The sequence below is a fragment of the Acanthaster planci genome, unplaced genomic scaffold (genome assembly GCF_054643075.1).
Source record: "Acanthaster planci isolate LZ-2023a unplaced genomic scaffold, COTS_SCS Contig36, whole genome shotgun sequence".
Taxonomy (NCBI): domain Eukaryota; kingdom Metazoa; phylum Echinodermata; class Asteroidea; order Valvatida; family Acanthasteridae; genus Acanthaster; species Acanthaster planci.
Window position 1 is genome coordinate 12948 of NW_028257660.1, and position 25878 is coordinate 38825.

The window sequence follows — 25878 nt, forward strand, 5'->3', positions numbered from 1 at the left end:
GGTGATTGTAAATGAGTAGGGCCTCTGAGCAGAACACACTACGTAACATGACCAAATCAATAGTATTGGTACTGTCTAAACCTTTACTGTCGGGCCCTCCTCTAGGCCGGTAACTACCAAAGTATAGGCCTAGTCATCATCTAAATTCGAAAACTAAACCAGTGCTGTCCCGACCACACCGGCACAGCCCAAGCCAATCTGGCACTATCCACACCAATCCGGCATTGTCCAGAACTGGCTAAATCTTATTCTACACTAATATGAAACATGCATCGATATCCAACGCACTTGCAACAGACTTTTGCCCCCCAAAAAACTTAGAAATATATTTGATGGAAAAAATGATTAACATAAAACACCCAGACTTGCTACGGCCAGCAGATGTTGTTACTAAGTAACATTTTAGACCGTTACTTGATCGAACTCCCAAGCCAATAGACAGAACAATCTACAGGCTTGTCTTACCTCGGAACACTAACAGAGGATATGGTTGCAAGCCTTGGAAAAGCACTCGAGTTCACATGTATCCAATTCAAAAACAAAACAAAAAGAGAACAAAAATAAAATAAAACAAAACAAAAAAGAACGGGAAAACTAAAGTAGACAAGATGAGCAGTAAAATATTAATCATTCCGTCCTCAGAAAGTACATATCTATCACGAAGAAACGCGAATATTGGGAAGAACATCACAAATTTTGAAACTGAAAGAGGGTACATTCTGTTAAATTAGAACCAATTACCACGGACATGAAACTAGAATCTCTTGGGCAACTAAAAACCAGGAACACCAATGCTTGCTAGTTGAAGTCCACAGAAAATACCAGAGAAACAAAACAAGACCGAAAATACAAATCAAATAAGTGCACGAGTTGTGTATTCAAACATACGATGTATTGAAACAAAAACTTTGATACATCAATGTGTAACGCAGCGCTGCAGGATAGAACAGTACTTACAACTATCAATGTTTTAGGCTTCAGCCGGAATGGCAAATCTTAACAAATGAACTCAGACTTTTCAAGAAACTGCTTTCCCGTTTTCTGATGGACAAGAAATTTCAGTAATATAATGCGCCGTTCGATGAATAAAAAGCTTATCAAAACAAAAACGTGTAATTTTGTCATTACTGTACCAAATAGTTCCACGGTGTAACGTTGAAAGATACATTTATATTGAAAAAAATTCCTAACGGTTTTGTGTGAACTACTCGTTAAAATTTCGAAAGTTGCAAATCGTTTGCAACATTACAGTGTTTCTTTTAAATCTCAGCAGCTAACACCATCAGATCCGAAATTCAAAAGCAAAGAAGAATTAATTTTTTTTTATTTTTGAATAAACATCTCCAACAATTACTTTGCAAGGTTGAAGGAAAACAGTAATAGTTCACGTACCTCCAGAAACTGAACGTACTAGCTTAATACAACCTTTATAAAAGTTGTATCTCCCATTGAACAAGCTTTACTAAACAACTTAAACTGTGTCAACTTTTAGCTGGACAATATTTCTGGTTACAAATATCTTTTTGGCACACTGCAGCTTTTTCACACCGAATTACTGGAAATAAATAAACGACCACTAAACACAGAAGAAATATCATAATATCAAAAGAAACAGTCGGATGTTACCACTATAGTTGTAGTAACCATCCGCAGCTACTTTTTTCTGAGCAGTTATACTTTTGGATTTAATTTTTGCTTTTTGTAGTCAAAATTCCATATTGAGAGGCAGATTCAGCTGTGTTTGATACCACGTCTCAACTTCGACTTGACAAATAAAAACAGGCCCATTTTACGAAACAGTATATTATAGGCACCGGAGAAGTAGAAAAATTATTGAAGGACTCTGAATTCAGGTGAGGAAATGTGAGATTCTGGATTCCTTAAATCTCCACATCAACACGGCTAACAAAGCAGACACAGTGGTCTTTTACTTTAAACCATTCTTTCAAATCGGCGTTTCTTTATATTTTTACTCAGGTTGAAATGGGAGAAAATCAATAGATTCCTGACTCATTATCAGTGCTTGTGATTACTTTATATTTTGACAAAAATGTTCAAAGCTGGGTTGAAACAAGAAAGAAGAACGATTCTGCAATGTATGCTGAAAGCTAACAAACCAATAAAGCAAATCAAACTAGGCGCAATACGTAACCTTAATGGTATCATGCACACCAGCATTTACTCCCTATGAGGTAAGTTTTCACCTCGCTGGATGACATCAGTAGCATAAGCTACAGTGCTTTGAAGACTGCAGACACCAAATGAGTAAGACTGTTGCTTGCTGATTTAACATAAAAAAATTTGAATGATTACACCATCTCATGTAGGAAAAAGATGGAAAAGTTGCATGATTCTGTGGTGAAATTGTGGACAAGGTTTGATTGTTTAAAGTCAAGTGTAATCACTATGTAAGAGTTTTCAACCATTTACCATTTATGGCCTCTGATGATAATTCTCAAGATTGTGCATCAGTCCTATGGCAAGTGAGTTGTTACCTTTGAATCAGGCATCCATAAGCACCAATTTCTCCGTTGGTTTGAACTCCTTGAAGTATTTGGCAGATCAGTCAGTAGAATTAATGGACATCATTTATTAACATCTGTAGGCTGCATGTCTGCAGAGTCATTGTACAAGGCAAACACTAACGACAACAGCATCTGTCACTGAGTTTCAGTGTCCACTTGGCAAGATGGTCAATGTGTCATTACTCGTGAATGTCTGCCTCACTGTAAAAAAAAAACAAAAAGGAAAAAAGAATGTAAAAAAAGGAAATACAGCAGAAAAACTTTCATTAGACTCATCATTAAAACTGAAATACCCCTTTCCTGATACAAAGCACTGTAGTTTCATTGTACAATTCACTTAAGATGTGCACTCCATGTTTTTCATCTCAATCAAACATTTTGAATCTTCAAACACTCATGTAAATGACTGTAACATGTGGCACACCAAAAAGACACTATCATAAAAAGGCAATGCCACAACTAGTGAGAATCTGTGGTTAAAAAACCCCAAACAAAACGAAAATCCAACGAGGAACTCTCCCAAGTTCAAATAGCATGTGCACACATTTATGATGGATGTTAAGAACTCTAATAATTGTCTTATGTATCCATCCATCTAGGGAGGAAAGAATGCAGAATGAGCGACTTCTAAGGGAAATGTTCAAGTGTGATTAACGATCCCCGGTGATTAAATCTACCCCCTCATTCCAAGCAGGCTTTTCCAAGGCAATAATAACATGTAGTTTACATCATAGCCCAAGAAGTCCAAAATGCCCTTCATTTTCGTGTCTTACATTATACAATAAATATACTTTAAAAATAGCCACAAGTGATTGATTCCTGATCCACCATTACCTTGAAATAACAGCTGTTACTATTTTTCATCTTTGCGGTATTTCCTGGCCAAAAACTTCTGACATTTTCATAATTATGTGCAAATGAAAACATTAATAATAATCTTGGTTATAGTGTAAAACCCAATGCTTGAAGAATGATGTTGCACACAAGGAAAAAAGCACAGGTGTCTTGAGTCCAGAGGACAAAAATATTTTTAAAAGTGACTCTCCTATTACTTTTCACTGAGAAATAAATCCTCACTCCATCATGTGTATAAATACTGTTTCTAAAATTCTAATACTTACAATTCCTTTTAAGAATCCTAGTCTATGGGGGCAACTTGCTAACTGCTGCCCCCTCTACCTCACTGGAAAAAGTTCAAAATTTAATCAAACAGTCAGATTAAGTTCCCAGCAAGCTGTTTGCCTTTAAATTCATCTACTGCTTACCTTTCTACTTCAATACCCCCCTCCCCAATTATCACTCTTCAACTCAAACCCTGGCAAACCAAACAAGACACGAATGCTTTTTGGTCAGATGAGCATCTCTCCCTAAACAGCCCCTTCCAGCCTTTCTGTCACATTTTAGCTCAATTTGTTTCTGGATCCTTAAACCAAAACCACATCGCCAACCCCACAAGAAATTTGCTTCAAACATCCAAAGACTAACAGCATGGCTCACATCATCCCTTCTTTTGTACTCTGTCGGTACTTGTACTCTTTGTCATTCATAAATGTCAACCATCATTTGGACAAAAATTACTTTAAGATGTGTATTTTCCTTTCCCTCACAGATGTGACAATGTGTTCCTTGATCCCTGTATTGGATGTTGGGATTTACTGTAGATGAAATATACATGTACCTCTGGCAAGAAGAGGGAATAAATCAAGATATAAATATCACAAGAAGCTAACGCAGCTACAGGATCTACTGTACTGACTACACAGCTGGTCAGCATTGAAGCAAAGCAGAGACAATACTTAAATCAAATAAATATGTCAAAAGAAGAAAATATAAACTTAATAAATTTTAATTAAAGTATCTCTACTACAAACCAGACCAAAAAATAAAATTAAACCCTTCTAATTTACATTAAGACTAAATATTACTTTTGAGGCAAAAGTCCCAAAATAGGTTTGAAGCACAAATTATGATATAAATATAAAATGACGTTTATAGCAATGACTGTTACTCTGAATTACATCCTGTATTCCGAGGTAACCTCCCCCCCATTAATAGTTAGAGGCTAGGTAGGCAAAGGTAAATCTCCCTTTCAGCTGCTCTGCTCCGCCCCCTTTCCTTACCCTAAAAGGTAATTAGATTTCCAACAGGAAACCGAATGACATTCACAAATCTTGCGTGTCCAGAGCAGCTCCATCAACTTAATGAAACGAGCAACCTGCTGGGCTTTACGGCACCAACAAAATAAGAACAGACCCAACTCAGTTTTAATAAAGATAGAGTTTATGCCAAGTGCAATCAAGCTCTCTTGGTAAGGCAGGATCTTACATGGTATCCTATGCTTATCATATCAAGTAGGTCATCTTTCACAATAGCTTTTAATAGTGACAACGGTGAGTGAGTGAGTGGAAATAGAACTCATCATAAGCAATTAGTTTCTGCTTCCATGAAGCCATATCGACCGCAGGGTTGGGAAGTTTGGAATATCAATATAGCCTGATCATTATTGGTATCCGAGCACCAACTTGTTGCAGCTGGGTCTTGGATTTCTGAGGGTAAATATGTGCCTTTGCATTTCACAATTCATCTACGCAATTTAAAAGTAACCAGCCTAGAAATCCCTGAATACTGTACCATGGCCAGTTGCATACATGCAATGCAATGGGAATAGTAGGCTGGTTCCCAGATTAGCAAATAACAATACAGTAGGCTGTTCAACAAGTCTCCGTATCTATGTAATACACTGGTATCCACACATACACACTTGTTTTACATACAAAATGTGGATAGTCCTTTGTTCTCCTGAGGTTAAGGTAAATGCTCCTTTTTCTCAAACTCTTTTTCAGAGAGGGGAAAACATTTTACGGACGTGTGCAAGTTCACACAACGCCATTGTACCCTGGATTATGTGGACTTCTTTTGTGCAGAGGTCCACACTAAGTATGACACGCCTGTACAGTGCTGTGCAGCACCATGTACATGTGTAAAAGTGGTTATGAGCACCTGGTAAGTTGAATGTTGTGATCATTTACAGTCTATGTGTAGTACGAATACATAAAGTGAAGCTGTTTGAAGTGCACGCAGTGCACGTTACCAAATTTACAGGTATTTTGGTGTAATCTTATTTAAACACTTTTAGTTTAGTATTTCAGGTATTTCAAATTTTTACCCAAAATCCACCTGTCATGTTTACTATCCATTTGGTAAAATTCTACCCATCATGTTTTATTTGTCCTTTTCCATCCAGAATCACACACTGCCAGGTGACAGGTGGGTGGGTCTTTTAGGACCCTGATAAGAACCTGCATATATGTACATGTATTTAGTTGAATTTGACTGGTTGGGATGGTTGGTAGACTTGTATGGAAAAACAAAAGATAGATTGTATTGATATGAGAATAGTGCAATCATGAACACTGTTACAGTAGGTTGAGAACAACTCTGACATGAATATCTGGCAGTGATTATAACCAAAATACATATTTTCCACAAAACATGCCTTCTCTGCGGGTCTGATGAAATTCCAAACACTACAGTTTTATTCTCAAAAAGTTTTGCAGCTAGACAGAAGAGCCATGAAGACCAAGAAAGCAAAGAACTTTCTTGACTTATTTAAAATTTATGACCCACTCATATGTCAAGTACAAATGGTTGAAGCACATGACGACTTTAGTCAGGTAAGAACTTGAAATAAATGTATACACTAGAGAATGAGACATCATGAAATATCCATAGGTAAAGGAATGGAGTTAGAATTCATGATGAATAAATCATGACTTTTCTCCTTGTGAATCACCTTGGGAATGGTTGGTTCAGCTGTGCAAGTCCTGCTTCAATGAGTGCTTGATGAATCGGACATCCAACCTGCCGCAAACTCATCATAGATTGGTTTGCTACCTCATCTGCTTCATACAAGAAAATGCCTGGAACTGGCCTCTCATTCTGAAAGAAAAAGAGTAGATGATGTCATTTATTAAACTTCTGTGATAATGACTTCCACGTGTGTACTTGATCATCTTACTCATTCTAGATAAAAAAGCTTAAATAATGAACAAGCATACAAGTACAGGCTGGGTTTCTTTCTACTTGTAACTACATGTATTTAAGGATGCAAATTGAACAATGCCATTGGAATTAACAATAAAGTCTAATGAAAAGACAAAATTCAGTCAACATGAATACAACAAATATGTTTCTTGAAATCTACAATTCCAACAACCCTTTGAGCACAACAACCCATAAGGGCATTAAACACACCACAGATGACTCCTAACGGTGTCCTACATGTACATGTAAGTAGGACGGGCAATTTATTATTTCACATTTTACAATCAAGGGCAGGTTTGATCAAGGACCGTAGTTAACCATAATCGGACTAACTCTGATCAAATGCACACTAGTCAACAGTGGTTGGACTAGACTAGTCAACTATTCCCGACCAGTCTATCAAGGTTGGTCGCATCGTTGGTTGCAATAAACAGTTTTTAACAGCACAGTGCAGAGAGGAACAGTTATAAAAAAAAAAGCCGGAAAAAAGTATGTCACTACTAAATGACAATTTTCACTTTTATTTTTACTATGTTGCCCTTCCTGCTGCCACCTTTTCTCCCCTTTGACCTAATAACCTGACAACAATGGACTAGGGTCGTTCGCACTTCAACTTGCACATGCACATGCGCTAAGTACGTCATGAACCAACCTAGTTAACTAGTGGTCCTTGACTGAACTTGCCCCATGAAAGTCAAATGAAATGAACCAGAAGCACAGTACATGTAACCATGGAGGAAGGAAAAGATTTTCAATCAGAACTTCATGATGTACAAGGATGTGTATTTAACCAAATTTGATCTCTTGGATCTGTACAAGCAGTCACCCCAACAGGAAGTCTCTTTCCTCATTTCCATGGCAATATACATGGTCTATGTATATTTTTTCTTTGATTTTTACTATGACATACAGTGTATAACAGGTGCATGGCTCCATCAATTATCTCCAAATTTAAACCAAAGCAATTAAACTGAACTGTTCACAGCCACAATTCAGGCTGGATAAAGGCATTCAACATCTCCACTGACAGGTGATTAATGTGCCATACTGTAAACACAGGAAAGCCAACCAAATTCCCTGGTAATTTCCTCAAAATCTGGTAATGGGTTTTGGGAATTTTAATCAAGCTACTTGATAATGGTATATGTTAAAAGAAGCCCATACACAGCATCAGGAAATTATTGATTCCATTAAGGTTTAAATAAATACCAGTAAATCATAAAAACACTGACAATCTTAAAAAACTGCAGAGCACTTACAATAGTCACAACTTTTTCACCCTGCCCCAAACTCCTCTGACTTACGAAACTATTTTTTAATTCAAGGCTTAGAGGAAATTCTTTCTGGGCATCCCCAAGGGAGACAGCTGCATTACTGACAGAGTAGAATGAACTATTGGACACCAACCCAATAATGCCTGTTGAATTCACCTGCTAAATTCAACGAATACCTCTCTAATTAGGCAGACAGAATCACCATTATAGAACTCCTCCCACTTTAGATTCCCTCTGATAAACACATTGCCCTTGATAATATGAGAAATACCTTTCATCTTACAATGATCTTGAATGAATAAAGCAAACAAAAAGGTTAATGTTCTCAGAGGATTAATGATATTGTAAATTATAAAGAAGAGTGGCTTCAAGGTGAAATATACATTTATCAAAGTGAACTCGAATGCATGTTCTAAGGAATCACTGTTGACAATGAATTACTTTGCTGGGTGGATTTGAAATCCTCCAAGGTGGGTTTTGCTGATATCAGCTCCAGCAAGGGCACTGAATTTGATGAATTACACTTTTTCAATGGGGAAAAGGGAAGCTTGCATATCAGGTTCAATTTGTTCATCCATTACTTGTATCCAATTCAAGTGGGAGTAGGATGCAGGCTCTGACCTCGTGATAACATAACAAGTTGCTACCCATCAAGCTTTATCTGGATGACTCCTCTAAGTAAGATTGCCCTCTGGTCATCTCCTTCAGACCCCATGCTTATTTTAGTAATTTGTGGTGACCATTAAATGATTAATGCTTGCTGAGATGGACTATGGTGTTTTGAATATCTGAGAAGGGTAAATTGTGGGTAATGGTGCCATTTAATCTCTTAGGGATAAAAACCCAATGGACCATAGCACTGCAAACAACAACTATAAAAACACATAACAATATAGCCTGAGAGGTACAATGTATGGAGGTGTGGGTGACAGGGGCAAATTACTTCAGACAGCATAACATGACTTTGGACTGAAAGGGTAAATCATCTAAAACAGTCATCTATCTCAACATAATGGGAAGGACATAAAAACAACTTCCTAATGGTAGCCAGTCTGTAACCCCGCCCAGCCCAGCACGGCCATACCCAACAGTTATTCATGCATTCAGACTATCCAGTTTTGTTTAATGCAGCACTCACCTCAGTTACACTATCATATCGAAAATGTGTCCCCTGTCAGAATTCAGTAAACCATGGAGGACAAATTCACACCCCCTCACAAACCATCATCGTTACTCTCAGAAGAATTATGGAGTTGTAAGATACGATCTGCACGCAGTAAAAGTTGATTACATTTTAAGAAATTGCTTGTATCCACCTCCTATCCTTTGGATGCCATGAATTAACCTCAACTTTCAGTAAATCACCGTAGCATCAATGCATGCATACATTTCTCATTGGTGTTTGCTTTGTAACACAGACGCCATCAATACTTGAATATCTTGGAAATTCTTTTGGTCATAATCAACTCCACCAGCTCATAAAACAAGTGTTTCATTAACAGAGGTGCCACAATCAACAACATCCTGGATGCACTGACAGCTGACATAAATGTTTAATCACAAAAGACTTGCCTCAGTGTGAAAACAAGGTGCACAAGACCTCAGAGATTCTCAACCTCATTCTCGCAAACACCCAAAGCTGACAGGTGTTCTCAATTGTCATCTCCTATCTTGACAACATGCCAAATATGAGACCCTCCATAGCAGATAGTGTTATCAAGCCACTTTCTGTAGCACCCGATAAAATGGAGCATAATGTTTGCCGGTATCAGATCCTTTGTGCATGTATGGTCTCATTGTTTTTCTATTTTCAAAATTTGTACTTTGGAACAAAGTACGGCTCAACACTTGATGCCCTCAAAGTAGCTTAAGGTGGGGGGGAATTAGGTACAAATTTCCAGACTTCTGGGAGAAATTTTTGTGAGGTCTGTTGGTGACCTGCAAGTACTCCATAATGTAAGTTTCTGATCATGGCTACAATCTTAGTTTGTGATTGGTGGACACACTTGGCAATTGCACAAATCTCTTGAGTTAGATGAAATAATCAAAGGATACAGTCTGTTGGCCACGTACCACACGACTTTCCCTGATCAAATGGGATTGAATGCCAAAGCACTAATGCCACTGCCTCCCAAAACTTGTCAATCTTTTAATCTAATGGTCTCTTTTATTCACAAAGGTTCAGCCCATGCCCACACGGACACAGATACCATCTGTGAGAGCATGTTGGAGTGGGTGAAAGAGGTAACAAAATCAGTTATAAAGAACCAGACCTATTCCTTGACCTTGACATGTCATGAGTTATCAATTTGTGGAATGATTCCACTACATTTTTTATTCAGAAAGTTGTCCAAGTAAAAATGTAGCAGTTATCAGGTATAAACTAGAAAGATAAGAGAGATGCATTTCATTGAGGACATTCAGCTCTCCGAGGCCAATGTAACTTGCAGCCATCTCATTTGTAAGGTGAAATGAAACATAAACATGACAGTTTGCCAAAAGAATCTCTCTAATGCATTTAATCTGAAAAATCAACGACATTAATATCTTCCGATCAATCAACTCCCAGTCACTGTTGTTTACCTTGCTCCAAGCAACATACAAGTACATGTACATGAAAAGGCTTCATCCCGTTTGTGAAAAATTATCTGCTGATCAGTTAGATATTTTCAAATCCAAGATGGCAAGTATAATTTCAAAAAGGAAACACGAACAGTAAATCATCCAAGGCATCTTGACACTTCCTGGCAAATGTCCTGAAGGAAAAGATGGAAGAAGGGATGATGTTTTTGATGAATACCTTCACCTGCTGTAAGGTTAATGACCCTTCAAGGCCCCGGGTGATTTGTGGGATTGTAAGGACTGTCCACATTCATCATCAGCAGAATGAATGAGTTGTTCTTAGTATTTTGCCAGCAGGAAGGGAAGGAGGAGTTCTGTTGGATATTACAACTGCCTTTGGCTGATTCTAGTCTCCAATTTCAACAGTCATCTGAAAATTAGCGAGAGTGCATCATCTATGCTGGCTGGGAACAACTGTACTAATTTCAGGAGAAAAGAGGGGGTGTATGGACCTTGATATGACACTATAACTCTCATGTTTCTCTGGAATAAATAAATCTCTGGTTGTATCATGAACTACAAAACTTTCAAGTTCATGAAAATGAATCATAAAAGAATCAATTTCATAAAAGGCTTCCTGGGGAAATCCAAAGTATTTCAAAATAGTGATTTGACTAATTTTAGATTGCAACTGGGAAAAAAAATGGCAGTGGTAGGAACATGCACACAGCCCTCTGTTGCCATGGCGATGCTCCTGAATTCTGTGGTCTGTACTAATTTAATCGTAGCACATCATCAATGGTCCATGGAACATTCGATACGCAACTGAAGCATGGCATTTGGAGAGAGTCTAGAAAATACTGGTACCTTGAAGAACATGAAGCATGTCTACTGCCATGAAGGTGTGATGCAATGATCTGTCTTTCCTAATGGAGCAGCTGAGTTGGTCTGACATCTCTTGACGTTTGATATTTACAATGTCACTTGAGCTGAAATTGTGTGTTAGATCAGGCATTACGCAGATGTAACTGATGGAACTACTCATGTGTTGATCATAATGATGTGCATATTATCCATCTATTTTTATGACTCGAACTTTGTATATACCAGTACATGTAGTTCTTAAGCGAACAGTATCCTATTTCGGAGATCATTACGTATGTGTACACACAGCCAATGAAGTCAGCTTTGGAATATTATCCAAGATCAAACTAAATCCAGACAAAATTCAGCTAATACTCACATGTCTAAGGAGAAAAACACCCTAACATAAAAATGTCATTAACTAAATCAAGAATTTCCAGAAATGAAATCCCCTCAGAGTAAACACCAAATAATATTTCCAATTACATGTACATTCTGTTTGCATGATGGCACAATGTTGGCACAGGGGAAGAGTAAATAACACTGGTCTGGTCTGAACAATCATTAAAGTTTCTTCGGTCCATATAGTTTCCGCCATGGCTCATTAGGCATATAAAATTTCAATGGTCGCAAGTGATGGGGGAAATAAACACCATCATAATAAAGGTTAATACATATTTCTTGAAAGACTGATTCACACTGCAGCAAATTTGATAGGAAATCATATGACAACAAGATGCTAGCCTCACTAAACTCATATTTTAAAGACAAATCCTAAGTAGGTGATACACATTTACACAGGTGCTAACAGAAGTCAAAATAATGGTGGTGCTTAATAAAAATAAACTGCTCAATCTTCAAAGTGCCAATTAGTGAGAAGTGAACATATATGGCACCTCTAAACCAGGGCAAAGATGGGACAGATGATAATGTACTGGGAACTTAAAATGATACCGGTAAATGAGGACGAAAAGGTTTCATAGATGTAAGAACCCCCCTGCTGTCGAGTCTCCTCATGATAGTCAAATGAGAACAGAATGATGCTACACAAAGGAACTGAGATCCAGATTATTCTAAAACCCCCTTGACCCCTGGACCCACGACCCCTTCAACTTATGTTCAAATCCCTCAAAACACAGATTAACAGGTGCCTACACTCATGGAATGTGTGGTTTATCAAACAGAGAGCTCTAGGAACCATGTTACGCAGCATTTGCCAGTTGGAGAAACATCATCCTTATTAAAAACCGATGCATGCACCTGCATCACGGCTACGCGAGTATGCATGCGACTCGTGCATCGTTAAGGTACTGATGAATGTGCTGATTACACATCAGGCCAGTCTGGTAATGGCCCAAATAGCAATGGTGGCCACGAGTTTCAGGTAATTATTATAAAAATAATGTGCGTATCTGCACCATTGCACATCCTTTTTTTTTCAAAGGAACGTTGGGGCAATTATCATAAATGGGGTGGAGGAATTTTTAAGAATAAAATACAACAAAATTGCTTTCTTGGCCAAGTTGAATGGTAGCTCGGTTAGAAAAGTGCTAGACTTAAGTTATAAGTGGCAAGGCAGGAATTCGAGTCTACGTGAATGCAGCTTTGACCTTTTTTTTGGAGGGGCATTAGTTGGTTGGAGGATGTTTTAATTATAGGAAAGTAAAGCCCGACATTTACCTTCGAACTTTACTTTCTCTGCTGAATAAGTTTCCTAGAAAGTGATCCAGCTTGTACTTAACGACACCCATATACATGTATAATACCCATCCCTTCAACCCTCCTAGAAAAAAAAATTACCTGACCACGGTAGGTAATGTTCCCCACAGAAATGGATGCGCCAGGAACTGTGGGAAGAGTCCCGTTTTTGGACATGATCCCATTCGTAATCAGCGGCAAGTATTACATGGCCACAAGTGAAATTATCAGTCCAGGGGATTAAGGGGTCCTGGGTCAGGGCGTCTTGGGGGTCCAGGGGGTTTTAAAACAACCCCTGAGATCCTGGTGTCAGAAGGGCAAGAGGTCAGTCTTGAGTAACCCTGAACACAAATGTACATGTAGCATGTAAGCTGTGTGTAAAATGAAGCATAAATCACACTCACTTTTAAGTGTTGAATTTGACTTTCCATCGATGTTGGACATGCACAATCATCATGTGCTGCAGTATATTTAAACAACCACAAGGAGATAATAATGACATTATACACTACGCATGGGTAACTACACTCTTGTGTATAGTTAGTGATCCTGTATGCATGAACAACAGCACAGCTAATGACCAAAGTTTTTATCATTACCGCTTATGGGTCATTGGGGAGACATTCCCACAAGAACGTGCACAAAATTTTACCAACTTTACTGTCTCATAATTCAATATTCCCTAATCTGATCTGAACCAAATGTATGTTTTGTATGTTTTCATTTTAGGCCCTAAACTATCATCTCTCAAAATATGGACAACAAAATTCTGCCTCCTTCTGGTAGTTTGAAAATAGGGAGACACTGAAATGTCTCCCTAAAAGCCAATGTCTCCCTAATGCTGAAAAATTTACCACAAAATGTCTCCCAAATGACCTATTAGAAAATATTATCGTACGTGTACATGCAAATAATTTTTCTTAATTATGTAAACTGCTTTCAAAAGGTGCCCTGTGTTTAATTTATTTATTTTAGTCACTTTAAAAAATAAAAAAATTCACAGAAGCAGGAAACAGTTCTTTCTTGTTGGAGTTGATCATAGGAAGGATATGTGCTACCTTCGCTGGCTGACTCCGGTTGTGATGGAAATAATGAAATGAAAACCAATGTTGGATTGGGTTTCCAGAAGAGCTGCAAAGCAATCTTGCCCTCTTGGGACTTACATCAATATTTGACATAGAATTCATAGTAATTTTTTATCATATCGGGAGGAGGAGACTAGTTGAACAAATATCAGAGAGATGGAAAGGTTTACTAAGAGCATTGGGAAAACAAGACAGTGACCCTTGAGGCTTGGACACAAGACAACCCAAATGGAAAAGGTTGGATAAAATAACAAAGTCAGTTACCTGGACACCAGAGAAGACAAATGTGAACATAAAGAAAGCTAAGAGAGAAATCTTGGATAGAAATACTATTGAATTCGTCCTCATTTTTTGCATTAGAGAAGGTTTAGAAGTCCTAAAATCTATGGTCATATTCATTTTTTGGGGGGGGACTCAATGTTGTGAGATCTTAACATACAAAAAAACAGTTACAGAGTTACTAGGCAAACAGTCCTTTACCATTATACTCATAATTTATTGTATAATACTCATAGTGGTTTTGTATGAGTAAAACCCTACTATGAAATCTGCCCCACCCCCATAAAAGTTCTGCACAAAATGACCTATAATTGATATTTTAAGGAAATCCTTTTTTGTCAAGATGGCACTGTAATGCCCTTAATATATTTAATACTGAGCCAAACCCATGAAAATGACAATATGTGGCCACATGCATGCAGTTAATATGAAACAAAATGATGCCCCATGACTCTTATCTACAAGCAGTGAAACGGTTAACGATTTTCAAGGCACTGATTTAGATTCTGATGCACATTTCAAATGCAAAGGACACTAATACAGGTTTACATTATGGATCATAAACTAATAGACATTAAAGTAAAATAAACCAAAAAAGAAAATATAAGGAAGTGTGAATGAAACACACAAAGATTGTACTGTTGTGCCTCAGATCAATCCTCACTTATTTGCAACAATTACACAAACCTGTATACAGGTGCTAACAATTATACCATAGCAGGGATTTTTCTTCAGGTAATGGGTTAATATTTTACAGATGTGTAAGGTTGGAATTTGACAGTCTCCTTACAGCTGAAATTCTTTTCTTTTTGTCTAACTGTCACTGAGACTGTGCCCAGATGAACATTCCAGACACAAAAAAAGAAGTGGCCAGTAGCCCCCAAACATTTTGCTGAACAAAACCTTTAAATGTGACCTTCCTCATTTGTTTGCATCTAGCCTAGCTCCATTATTGAGCAGCATGAAAAGGCTATCACTCACAGTCACTACAAATTACTACACAACACTTGCACCTAAGAAGAGATTCCACAGGGCTAGCTGAAAACAGGTGAATCTTCTACAAAGCCAATCTTAGTTTGACTAAGTGTCAGTGTCACATGAGGGACGATTGCTGTATCAGTCACAGACAGTCAAAAATTCCTTCCACTTGATTTTCCACAGTACACAGACACATAGGGGTCCTTTGACAGATATGACAACTTTGTTTAGAATGCATCTTTATAGGAGGGTTTCTGATTAAGACCAAGTACATGTACTTATACATGTAGGAAATGGTAAGGTGAAGATGGCTGTGTTTTGTAAGATTTTGCCGGTAGATGGGCAAGGTCCCACTTTTAAAATTGAAATTGAAGAAATTTGTCTTACATGTATGATCAAAACAGTACACACATTTTGACCAACTTTGTGAATCCAATGTAATTTGTGGAAAACTCTGTACTTCACTGTAACAAGCTGTAACTTGGCTATTAATAAGTCCAAGTTATTCACCAGCAGAATAAGACATGGAGTTGTCGAAAGTCATCTTTGCAGTTAATTTGTGACTGTGTAAACAAACACGTACACTATATCATTAATAATTACGTCCTTCTGACCCTCCAACACTATGCATAATAGAGGCCTCATTTCCTGATGATCAATTTGCTAAGATGACAGTCAAATGAACTAAAGTTTGCCTGGCAATACAACCCTTACAATACCATCTCTTTGCTAACGAGCCATACTGTGGCTAGCAATTCTTAGTCTCTTTTCAAAGCAGCTTATCTACCACTCAGAGATGGAAGTTCTGAGGTTTCTCCCTCGAGGAATGCAAGCATTATCCACACATAAAAGAACCAAACTCTAAAAAGCAGACATCAACACCAGTAAGTGCTTATTTCTTTCTAACCCTTCAGGCGCAAGGCTTGAAGCACAACATGATCCGTAAACTAATCTAGAGATATTTGCTTTTCTGTTATGGATTTAAATGGAATCCCTATCTTTTGTTAAAGAGAAGAGGATTATTAACTAGAGTGAGAATTTCAACAGATCTGCTACTATGCAGGCGCCAGTACCAAGAGGAAGATGAGGATTGGTGATAAGAGACTAGATGCATCAATTGCACCAACAAATCCAATTTACTTTTTTTTTCTTCTTTGTCATCAAGTTACAAAGGTACATGTCGAAATTTACAAGGCTGATAAAAGCGTTATCCTGGTTATCAAACACGTCTGTACCTCTACGGATAGTCAGAATAAAATCATATGTTCAGAACTTAAGGCCGTCCAATTTCTCTTAATCATGGTACTTTCAGTATACCTCCTTAGAGAGAACAGTACTTGAAATGAAAGCCTCCGGCTTAATGTCAGACAACTACTAGTATCTTTAATCAATACCCACAAGCAGACTACTAATAGAAGTCTCCACATTAACTTGTTTTTCTAAACTCTTACGTTTTGAGAGTAAATCAAAATTCCCTTAAGCCATAATTATATGTAGCTTAAATCCCAAGAGATCGGAAACCTAAGTCCTGACAATTCAGCAGATCAAGTTTTACCACCTGGGAATATGCATGTTTAGACCACCTCTGTATTTCTACTCGCAATTAAAAGCTCTCCAATACATGTACATGTATGTCACCCAACCAAAGAAAAATCACCTCAGCCACTTTGAGTTAAAGGCTTTTAAATAAATCTTGTACAATTTAAATCAACAGCAGTCACAAATAAGAATCATCATGTGAAATATTGATGGATTGCTTGAAGCTATGTTGAAAAGCCATTTAATTATTCCTACTACGTCAAGAGTTACTTCAGGAAAAATGAAGTGCATGTAATTCCATACCTCCCATCACTAGAGGTTTTCATAAAAAGGATGATCTTCTAAAAATACTGAAGTGTGTGTTTTGTCAGGTTTAAATGGTCCCTCTCCACTCCAAAACAATCATTAAAACAAGCAAGGTATTTCTTTGCACTGCAAAACTAATCTTGTAGTTATTACCACCTTTTGCTTTCTATTAGATGACATCATCCTTTATTTTCTCCACCTCAATAGAATCAAATTATTATAATAGCAAGAAATCCTGGAAGCAGGATTTCTCAAAGGCATCACAGACCTAAATTTTAGCAGTGCCGGAGACATTTTCCAACAACCACTTTCCAAACAAATTCAACAAAGCGCAGTGTTCAATGCCTTCAGTGATAGCTTCAACACTCAGACCTATTCCTAGATAATAGTTCAACTCCACAATGCCTTTTCCCTTGAGGTTTCCTTCGAAGTGATTCAGAGAAATTAAAAATACAGATTCTTTTTAATTGCTCCTTTGTCCTCTTGAGACCAAAACAAACCCTTGAGAAAGTCTCCGCACACAACACAGATGAACTCAGGTAACCTTTCAGCATAGAAGCAATGAATTTTCTTAAAATTTTTTGGACAACTTTATACTCGTCATTGTATGAAGATTACCTCTCCTTCTTTTCAGGTTAATTGCATTGGAAATGCACTTATTAAATATATTTATTACAAAAAAGTGCATTATTTTATTACATTTTTTACTACAAAAAAGTCTTCCCATGATGTATGTAACCATAATCCCATAAAGTGGAAAAAAAAAGGAAAAAAAAAAGAAAGTATCTGCCATTTAAAGGAGTACTTACTAATCATCAAAGGAAGCAGTTCACTCTGTCATCATTAACAGAGCTTTCAGGAGTTCATTGGTTACGTCTTAAATCTCTGGGACTTTGTTTAACAGGCAGGTACACAAACAGAACCTACAAACTTTCACACAGGAAAATGCACCTGTACATCTGCACACATGAAGGAACAGACAAGGCTTTTAAAAAATATTTTCAAAGATCTTCTGTGGCATTCCAAGTGACTAGTTTTACAAACTGCCGTTGCAATCACTTTGTTCTCTGGTTGGATTTTGTTTGAGCATCCAGTTTGTTTATTCAACTTCACAGCTCAAACAACGGACATTAAACATTTGTATAACCAGTGAATTTTCTTTTCCCATTTTTCTGACAAAGCTGATTGAAAAAAAAGGGAGAAAGGCTTTCATCATCTCAAAGTCACGGTGCATCGTTGTCAGGAGATTGCAAAATAATTAAATTGCTCCTTTGAAGAGCACCACACGATGCACGCAATAAGACCAGTCATTGTCAATTTGTAGCTGACGTTCTGATTAAAGTTTGATTTCTGGAGACGCTTCCTTACGAGAACAGTCTGAAAACACTTGCTGCTTCTGCATGCTTTCTAGCCTTGATGGTTCATCAGAATATGTTGTCATGAGGCCTCATATAAAAAAGTTGACAAGACAGTCTTCATCTTCTACTGTCAATATCTCTGTCCACACATCTTATGCGAGACAGCAGTGCACTTTGGATAGAGGTATCTCATTGTTTACTCCCTTCTCGCAAAACTGCTTGTGGCAGCCTTAGGCTGACAGCTTAACACACAGAGTGACAGATGTTGACACAGAAAATGCCACATCCTTAATTACAAACCAACGGAAAGTACTGTACTGCTTTTAACAACCAAAGTCAGGGTGACATGCCTACCTAGCTTGTAGGGATGGCATGAATAGATGATTTTATTGTCTGATGAATTTTTATTACATTTACTTTTTGCGTATTAAGTTGTTTATGCATTTACATGTGCATGTATATGCATATGCATAAATACAAAAACACACAACATGAAACATGAATGCAAATTACAAGTCTACACTTTGACCTCTTACTGAGAGTTGTTGCCTTACCTGAATTGAGGCTATCAGCTTTTTGTTGGAAACGAGCTCAAGCAACTTGTCAACTGAAGCCATTGGCCAATCAGAGTCAGGCAACGTAGCGCCCTCATAGGCAGCTGATGGGGACGGTGGTTTTAGACCTATGAGCTGGCACTGTCGGGCTTGCATGGGCAAAGTGGTAAATTTTTCTGGAATCTGTCGTAACCTGAAAAAAAGAAAATTCTGAAGTGAGTTTTTAAAAAGAAAGAACTAGAATAGACCCTTGCAGTTGGTACTTGGTGATAGTTCCATTAGGAACCATTGGGAAAAGCATGACGACGTACAATCCATCCATTGCACAGATTAAGGTGTGCAGTCAAGGTGGGAACAAAAGCCTCAGAACATGCTCTTACCTCATTAAAGATGCAAAACAAAATCATTTACTGGAAAATAATTCTTTCACTTCCGATTATTATTCCACTTCAGATTGGGATTCCTCGGAATCAGAATTGTATAAAACTTAGAAGTGGACGACAATGGGATCAATTAAAGCTAGGACATCTCAATAAGCAAACTCCTTCATACCATTCTCCATTTGACAAATGAATGAGAACTTATTCAAGATCTGTCAGTTCTACATTAAAGATTAGATTAATAGCAGTGGATAAGTTATGATGTATTCCACTTGTAGTTTTTGTTAAGCTGTATGCATTATTAATTGATTGTTGTCCATGTATGCATGTATCTTGTGTTAATATGTACTTTGTTTTAAGAGCAGAAAGCTATGTCAACAATGCAAACTCCATGAAGAACAAATAAATTTAAATTTGAATATTGAATGTGCTAGTATTCATTTTTAGTTTTAGATATTTCTTTGAGTTCTCAGAGTTTATTTCTCAACCCTTTGATGCATGCACATGCAGTCAGACAGGTTTATTTTTCTAAGTGATCCTTTAATTTCTTCAGCCAACCTCTTGGCTTGTTTTGGACAATCTCAGCTCTGATATTAAGTCAACATTTCAGACAGACAGTTTAGGAACAAACACTTTCAAATTCATCTCATGATTACTCTGACATGCAAGCCAGTCCACCTGGAGGTGGACAAAACAAGAGATGGATATCCATTACAGATACTGCAATTCCCATGAGCACACCCCTAAAACAACAGTTACTTCCAGAAAAGAACTGACACCACTTGTTTTATTTCAACAAGAGGCTGTTGCCAGTTCCAGGACATCTACTTTAAATCACCTGTGGGTGAGGCGAGTGATACTCACCCGCCTAAGAAGAGGGTAGGACTTCACGATTATCTCACCTGTCTTGAGACAATGTGCAATGTTCCTGCAAGCATTCATCTTGAAGGTTACATTCTTTTCATCTTTTCTGATGAAGAGTGTATTCTGAACACCCCACACACTGTTCATTTCGGGTTCTGAGGATAACCTCCTCAATGCATTCAATTCTGACTTGGCGTGTGTAATGCTTTATCGGTTTTCACAAGCAGGATTTATAATACTCACTAAAAGGACAAGTTGGGAAAACATTCCTCACAGAGCTTATGGTAACGGGATGTTTGCTCATTGATGATGAACGGTGCTACCTCTCTAGTCTATAGACCCAAGTACACCAAGAATTTTGGTGTATGTACATGTATGATACAAGCACGCTGCTGTTAAATGTATGCAAGTGCGTGCATGTATGGTACCTACACTCTTCTTTCTAACCTGTGCCATATGATCACTTATTCAAGTTTACAGTTTAATTACCATCTCTCGGTCTCAAGTTGTTTTCCTTTGACAGAAATTGTTTTTAAGGCTTTCAAGCATAGGAACAGTCTTCATTCATTTTGACTCCAAATTCCATGCATTTTATTAAGCACTTTCACTTGATTGTATCCAGGGACTGAAAAATCTCCCCAAATCTAAACAGAATGAAAATTGAAAGTACACGTATTGTTCAAAAGGATAATGCACTCCGATGACAAAGACGCATTAGAAAAAAGGGACCTATGCAATCACAATGGAGTCTTTGGCAGTCCAGGCTTAAATTATCAGTTTAGAAAATCACTCACACAGCCAGGGAAGTCACTCAATTGCTTTACCTGCATAGTAACTCTGTAGTTTTTGTCAGATCTGAGTGTGAGCATTCATAAAAGTTTTATCCACTGAGCACGAAAATGGGAGCTTAATACAACCGCAGGTGATTTCAATCTAAATACATGATAAACAAAATGAATCTGGCAGACAGTAATATAGACAGATAAATTAGACAGGTGGATACACATGTGACAGATACATTTGGGGCTAGGGAGGTAGACATGGTGATAAATGCAGATAGGCAGACAGCTGATTTCAATGTGCAAACATACATGCACATCCAGGGGTTAGAAGGACACCTTTCACTCCCCTCTTTTTGGAATTATAAAAAATGAAATAAAAAATGAAACAAATTACTTATTAACTCCTCTAAATATCTGCATGTGGCTCTTCCAATTTCCCATTAGTATCTACCAGTATTTCCAATCAACTCATCCTTAGGCCTATTGCTCTAGCCAGTAGGACTTACTTTCTTGTGCCCATCTTATTTCTGTGTTGAGCAAATAACAGCTGAAAAGTAGTCACATATGAGTTCTTCCAGAAACTTGGGGTCCATTTTTTTTGTGGCCCTGTCACATCAACATATGATTTTGTAAGTTCAGAACACATTTTCCCATTTCCAAGAGTGATGAATTAATGCAAATTACCTGCCAAACTAAAAGTAACAGTTTCAAATCAATTCCAGTGATATTTCCATGTAAAATAACAAAGGTCAGATGTGACAGGGACACCAAAATGTCACACTTTTGGACCTATATGTTTCTGCTTTGGAGTATAGTACATGTCTGTGCTTAACAACTTCTAAAAACACTGGGCCCCTGTAATTTTAGTTGGCATTATGTAACTCACATTTCAGGCTAAACAAATGAATGTGAATGTTATGAACATACCAGTACATTAATTGTAAATTATGCTTTCAATGTGACTTTTTTGCATAATACTCTGGACTGCATTGGCTTTACTCTGTGAAACTGAACTACAGTATAAACAAACTTAAGCTGTTAACATCTGGGAAAGATCTTCACCCATCAAAACATGCCTTGTATTAAGCAACCAAGGCCAGAAGTCTTTGTTTTCCTCCAAGTGTGGATAATTCCCAAATTAGATTCTCTGGACCCTTGGGATCAAATGATGACCAAGGTTGACCATGAGGAAAGTCTGGCCACCCAGGAATGACCCACCAAAATGAAAGCCATGAATTTCAAACAGGACACCAACTGCCCATACAGCTACATGTAGTTGCACCTGTTTGTTGATACATCTCCAAGGTGATGACTCCAATTTGTGGCTTTCTAGTAAAACCCAATGTCCTTCCCTCTGGTAACTCAACCTTAAAGATTAGAACACTTAACGTTATTTAGACTGAATCAAGAACCATGGCATTCCATGGGTCAACAGGAACTTTCTCTGAGGGGACCCCAGAAAGCATCTCTGGAGGACAAGACCCAATATATAATAATGATCTAGAACAGGTGCTAGTGTCACTGAAATATGACATAAACTCAACTGAAGGGAACATAAAGAAAATACTCTGTTTATCGAGATTAAACCACGCTATCTCCATTTTGATGGATGCTTCATTCTTACAGGATGTGACCCCTTGTTCTCTTAGTAATGCATCCCACCCCAAGAAACACAAAACTGCTTAAAGACATTGCAAACACAATCATGGTCAATTTAATTTGAAAAGAGGATGTCTGTTGTCAATTCCATAGACAATTTTTGTTCAAATATCACTGGCTTTTTCTCAGCTAGTAAATTGCCAAATTTCTGGTTGGAACTCAAATGACTTTTTGGTCCAACAAATTATTCAATACATTTTTGTGATAACAGAAATTGCATCCAGTCATCCAGACAGCCAGTAAATGCAAAGTGTAGCCCCTTGGTTGAAGGACGATATCCCTTTTTGTCTCACATTTTTAATGATTCCAATGTTGCTGGTAGCCTTTTAAATATACTACTTCATTGTCCCATATCACTTCATTTATGCTGTCATATCAACAGCAGTCACAAAGGATAATCATAAATACGTTGCAGAACACAATATAGTATAAAACTCGTGTCACATCAGAGATGATTGGAATTAAATGTATCGTCTCTATGATATATAATTCCATTTGTAACAGCAGCTGTTAAATACATGTATGTGACTCGTTGCAGATAAAATTCTTTTTTAACACAGCGGAAGCAGAGTGAGATCTGGATGTAAATGTCTACAGCATTTATTGATATTAACAGATGCTTTTCCCATGGACCAACCATAGTGATTAACATTTAATCAACCGGGTTAGAAATTCATCCCAACAGATGTTTCAGCCAAGTTTTACTTCTGCCTCATGTTTTGTAATCAAATGCCTGAAGTGAAACTAAAAGAGCAAAGCATGTTATGGCACCCCAGTATCATGGCTATCCAATACATGCCAATTAACTTGGTAACTCTCATAAGTTACATGTACAGTACCTCAGTTTGTCTCAAGCTAACTTCTTTCCCACACATCAAATCTAACAGCAGAAGCCTGGGTTAAAAAGGACGGGTTCAAATTCCTTTGGGCAAGGACAGAAAGTTCTGGTAAAAATGTTAAATTTGGATTACCTTCAGACAACAATGCAAAACAAATCAAGAATATAATAACAAACAGAGAAAGACTGCACACAGATGCTTGTTATCAAAGCAAGACAGGGCTAAAGACTGGTTCCAGATATGGGGGTAAGGCACAGGTACGTACATGTATGTGTACATCAGCAGAACAATATACGTGTATGTCACTCAAAAGCCATTTTAAGAGTTACACATTTTTTTAATACATGTAACTTTTGTCACAAAAAGTAGGAAATGGTAAATGAAACAGAGTGAGAAATTGTTTGATGGCTCCAACGAATCTCTCTAATATTAGTCAGGGGAAAATTGTGACAGAAGTGTAATTTTTCCCAAACATAGAGATTTGGTTGTTTTCTCTACCACTTTATTTTGTCTTTACTGTGATACCATATTTTCAAACCCTCAAGCAGGTCAGAACATCTCCAAGAAAAAACTGAAACCAACAGAAACAAGAAAGCAATTGCTTCAAAATATGTTTTTGCGAAAAAAGAAAAAGGATTAAATTCCCCTTGTGCATGTGTTAGCCATACTTAAGCCGATCAGGAAGATTAAACTCTCAGGGATTTCTTTTTAAGTTTTCAATATTCCAGTACTGTCAACCCACGCTTTGACATTTCTTACTTTTCATTTTCGTATAAGTTCTTAAAATTGAATGTTTATTGTGAGCAGCGTACAGTGTATCTCGCATAATCGAAGTTTGATCCAATTTTTAATCTTTTTGTTGTTTTCTGCTGTTTTCACTGTCCTGATAGAAGATGGATGCGCATGAATTAAAATTACATGTACTTTTAAAAATGTCCTTTCCTGGGAAGTCATTCTGTTCTTAGACCAAAGATAACAACTAACTGTTTTTGGGGGCTTCTTTTTCTAAGTACATATAATTAAAATCAAATTTGAATTAATAGGAATCCTACATCACGAAGCGACCAATAAAGTTATATTATATGCCCATATGGACTGAATAGTACTTGCTTAAATTCAATGACACAGTAACAGTAATTCATTGGTCCAAGGAAATATCAAACTGAGCATCTAAATGAGCAAATAGTTTACTGACTTTCAAAGTCCAAACTTCAGAAAAAATAGATCTAAAAACAAATGCAGAGTGATGACTACTGAAAATAAAATTAAATTGGAGTGGACATACATGTAATAGCTAGCCAAAAGTTTGCATATTGATCTGACAATACATGTTGTTATGTAAACTTCACAACCAGCAATGGTAAAGAAATAATGAGTCTACGGGCAAGTTCAAGTGATGACTATAGTCAACTATACAAATGTACATGTAGTTTGAGTTACACCACCCCAACGATGGACGGTTTGGACTGTCGAGTCGACTATTTGGGACCAGGCCCAGGGGTATGGTCGCATCACTGGTTACCAATAGCCGATTTCATTTATCATTACAGAGGGAACCATTCACATGAAAATAACTGTCTCAGATTTCACTCACAATGTAAGCTGGGAGTACCCAGCCAACGGTGAAATGTGAATAACAGTGAGATTTAAAAAATTGAATTGACAAGGGTCGTTCGAGTGTGACTGAATTGTGCATATTGGCATTGTTAAAAAGCAATTGACTACTGGTCCAACTAGGGGGGGTACTGGTATAATTCGCACCTGACTTGCCCTACTTTGATGATCTGTCCTAGATCTAGACATGTACCACTACGTAGCTGCCTCAAGATGATCACTCAAAGTGTAAGTAGGCTATATAAATGGCTTAAAAACTTTTTTAGAAGCACATGTAGCTGCCCTAAATGATTACTGAGTGAAATTGTACGAGTATACGTGGTTGAGTTTTTTTTAGTTTCGAAGCACATGTACCGGAATACGTACATGTGGCTACTCTACTGGTAGATGATCCCTGACAGTGGAAGTATGGATTAATGGCTTATGGATTGTTATTTTATTCTGGAAGCACTTAAAGTTATTCAAGATGATAAGTGACTGCGAAATTACGCACTTTTTTTAAAAAAATGGTTCAATGATTTTCATTTTTATTTTTGTTTGTTGTGCAAACTGAAATGTTGGCACACACATCTTAAAACCGATAAAAATTTGAATAAACCACAGCTGTTCTCTGCTCATTGCTGGAACAAAGAGACCCAAACATTAAAAGGTCAACAGCCGTCTTATCATGGTAA

At 37.4% G+C, this 25878-nt stretch overlaps 1 protein-coding gene across 9 annotated transcripts in view; it reads right to left on the reverse strand.

Annotated features, from left to right (window-relative positions):
• The window catches only part of LOC147795405 (RING finger protein 17-like), a 61436-nt gene that overhangs the window by 7956 nt on the left and 27602 nt on the right, over positions 1 to 25878 (reverse strand). For 7 of the 9 annotated variants that reach the window (XR_015423922.1, XR_015423921.1, XR_015423919.1 and 4 more), the window contains exons 33-35: positions 19067 to 19259; positions 6319 to 6464; positions 2496 to 2726 (exon numbers count right to left, since the gene is read on the reverse strand). Coding sequence is in view for 2 of the 9 variants with exons in the window: in XM_087131966.1 (XP_086988092.1) it covers positions 2705 to 2726; positions 6319 to 6464; positions 19067 to 19259 (361 nt within the window). In the remaining 7 variants the exon portion in view is untranslated. Of the gene's footprint in view, positions 1 to 595; positions 2727 to 3016; positions 3841 to 6318; positions 6465 to 19066; positions 19260 to 25878 lie in introns of those variants that run through there. The other 2 variants (XM_087131966.1, XM_087131967.1) reach the window with 2 other exon arrangements.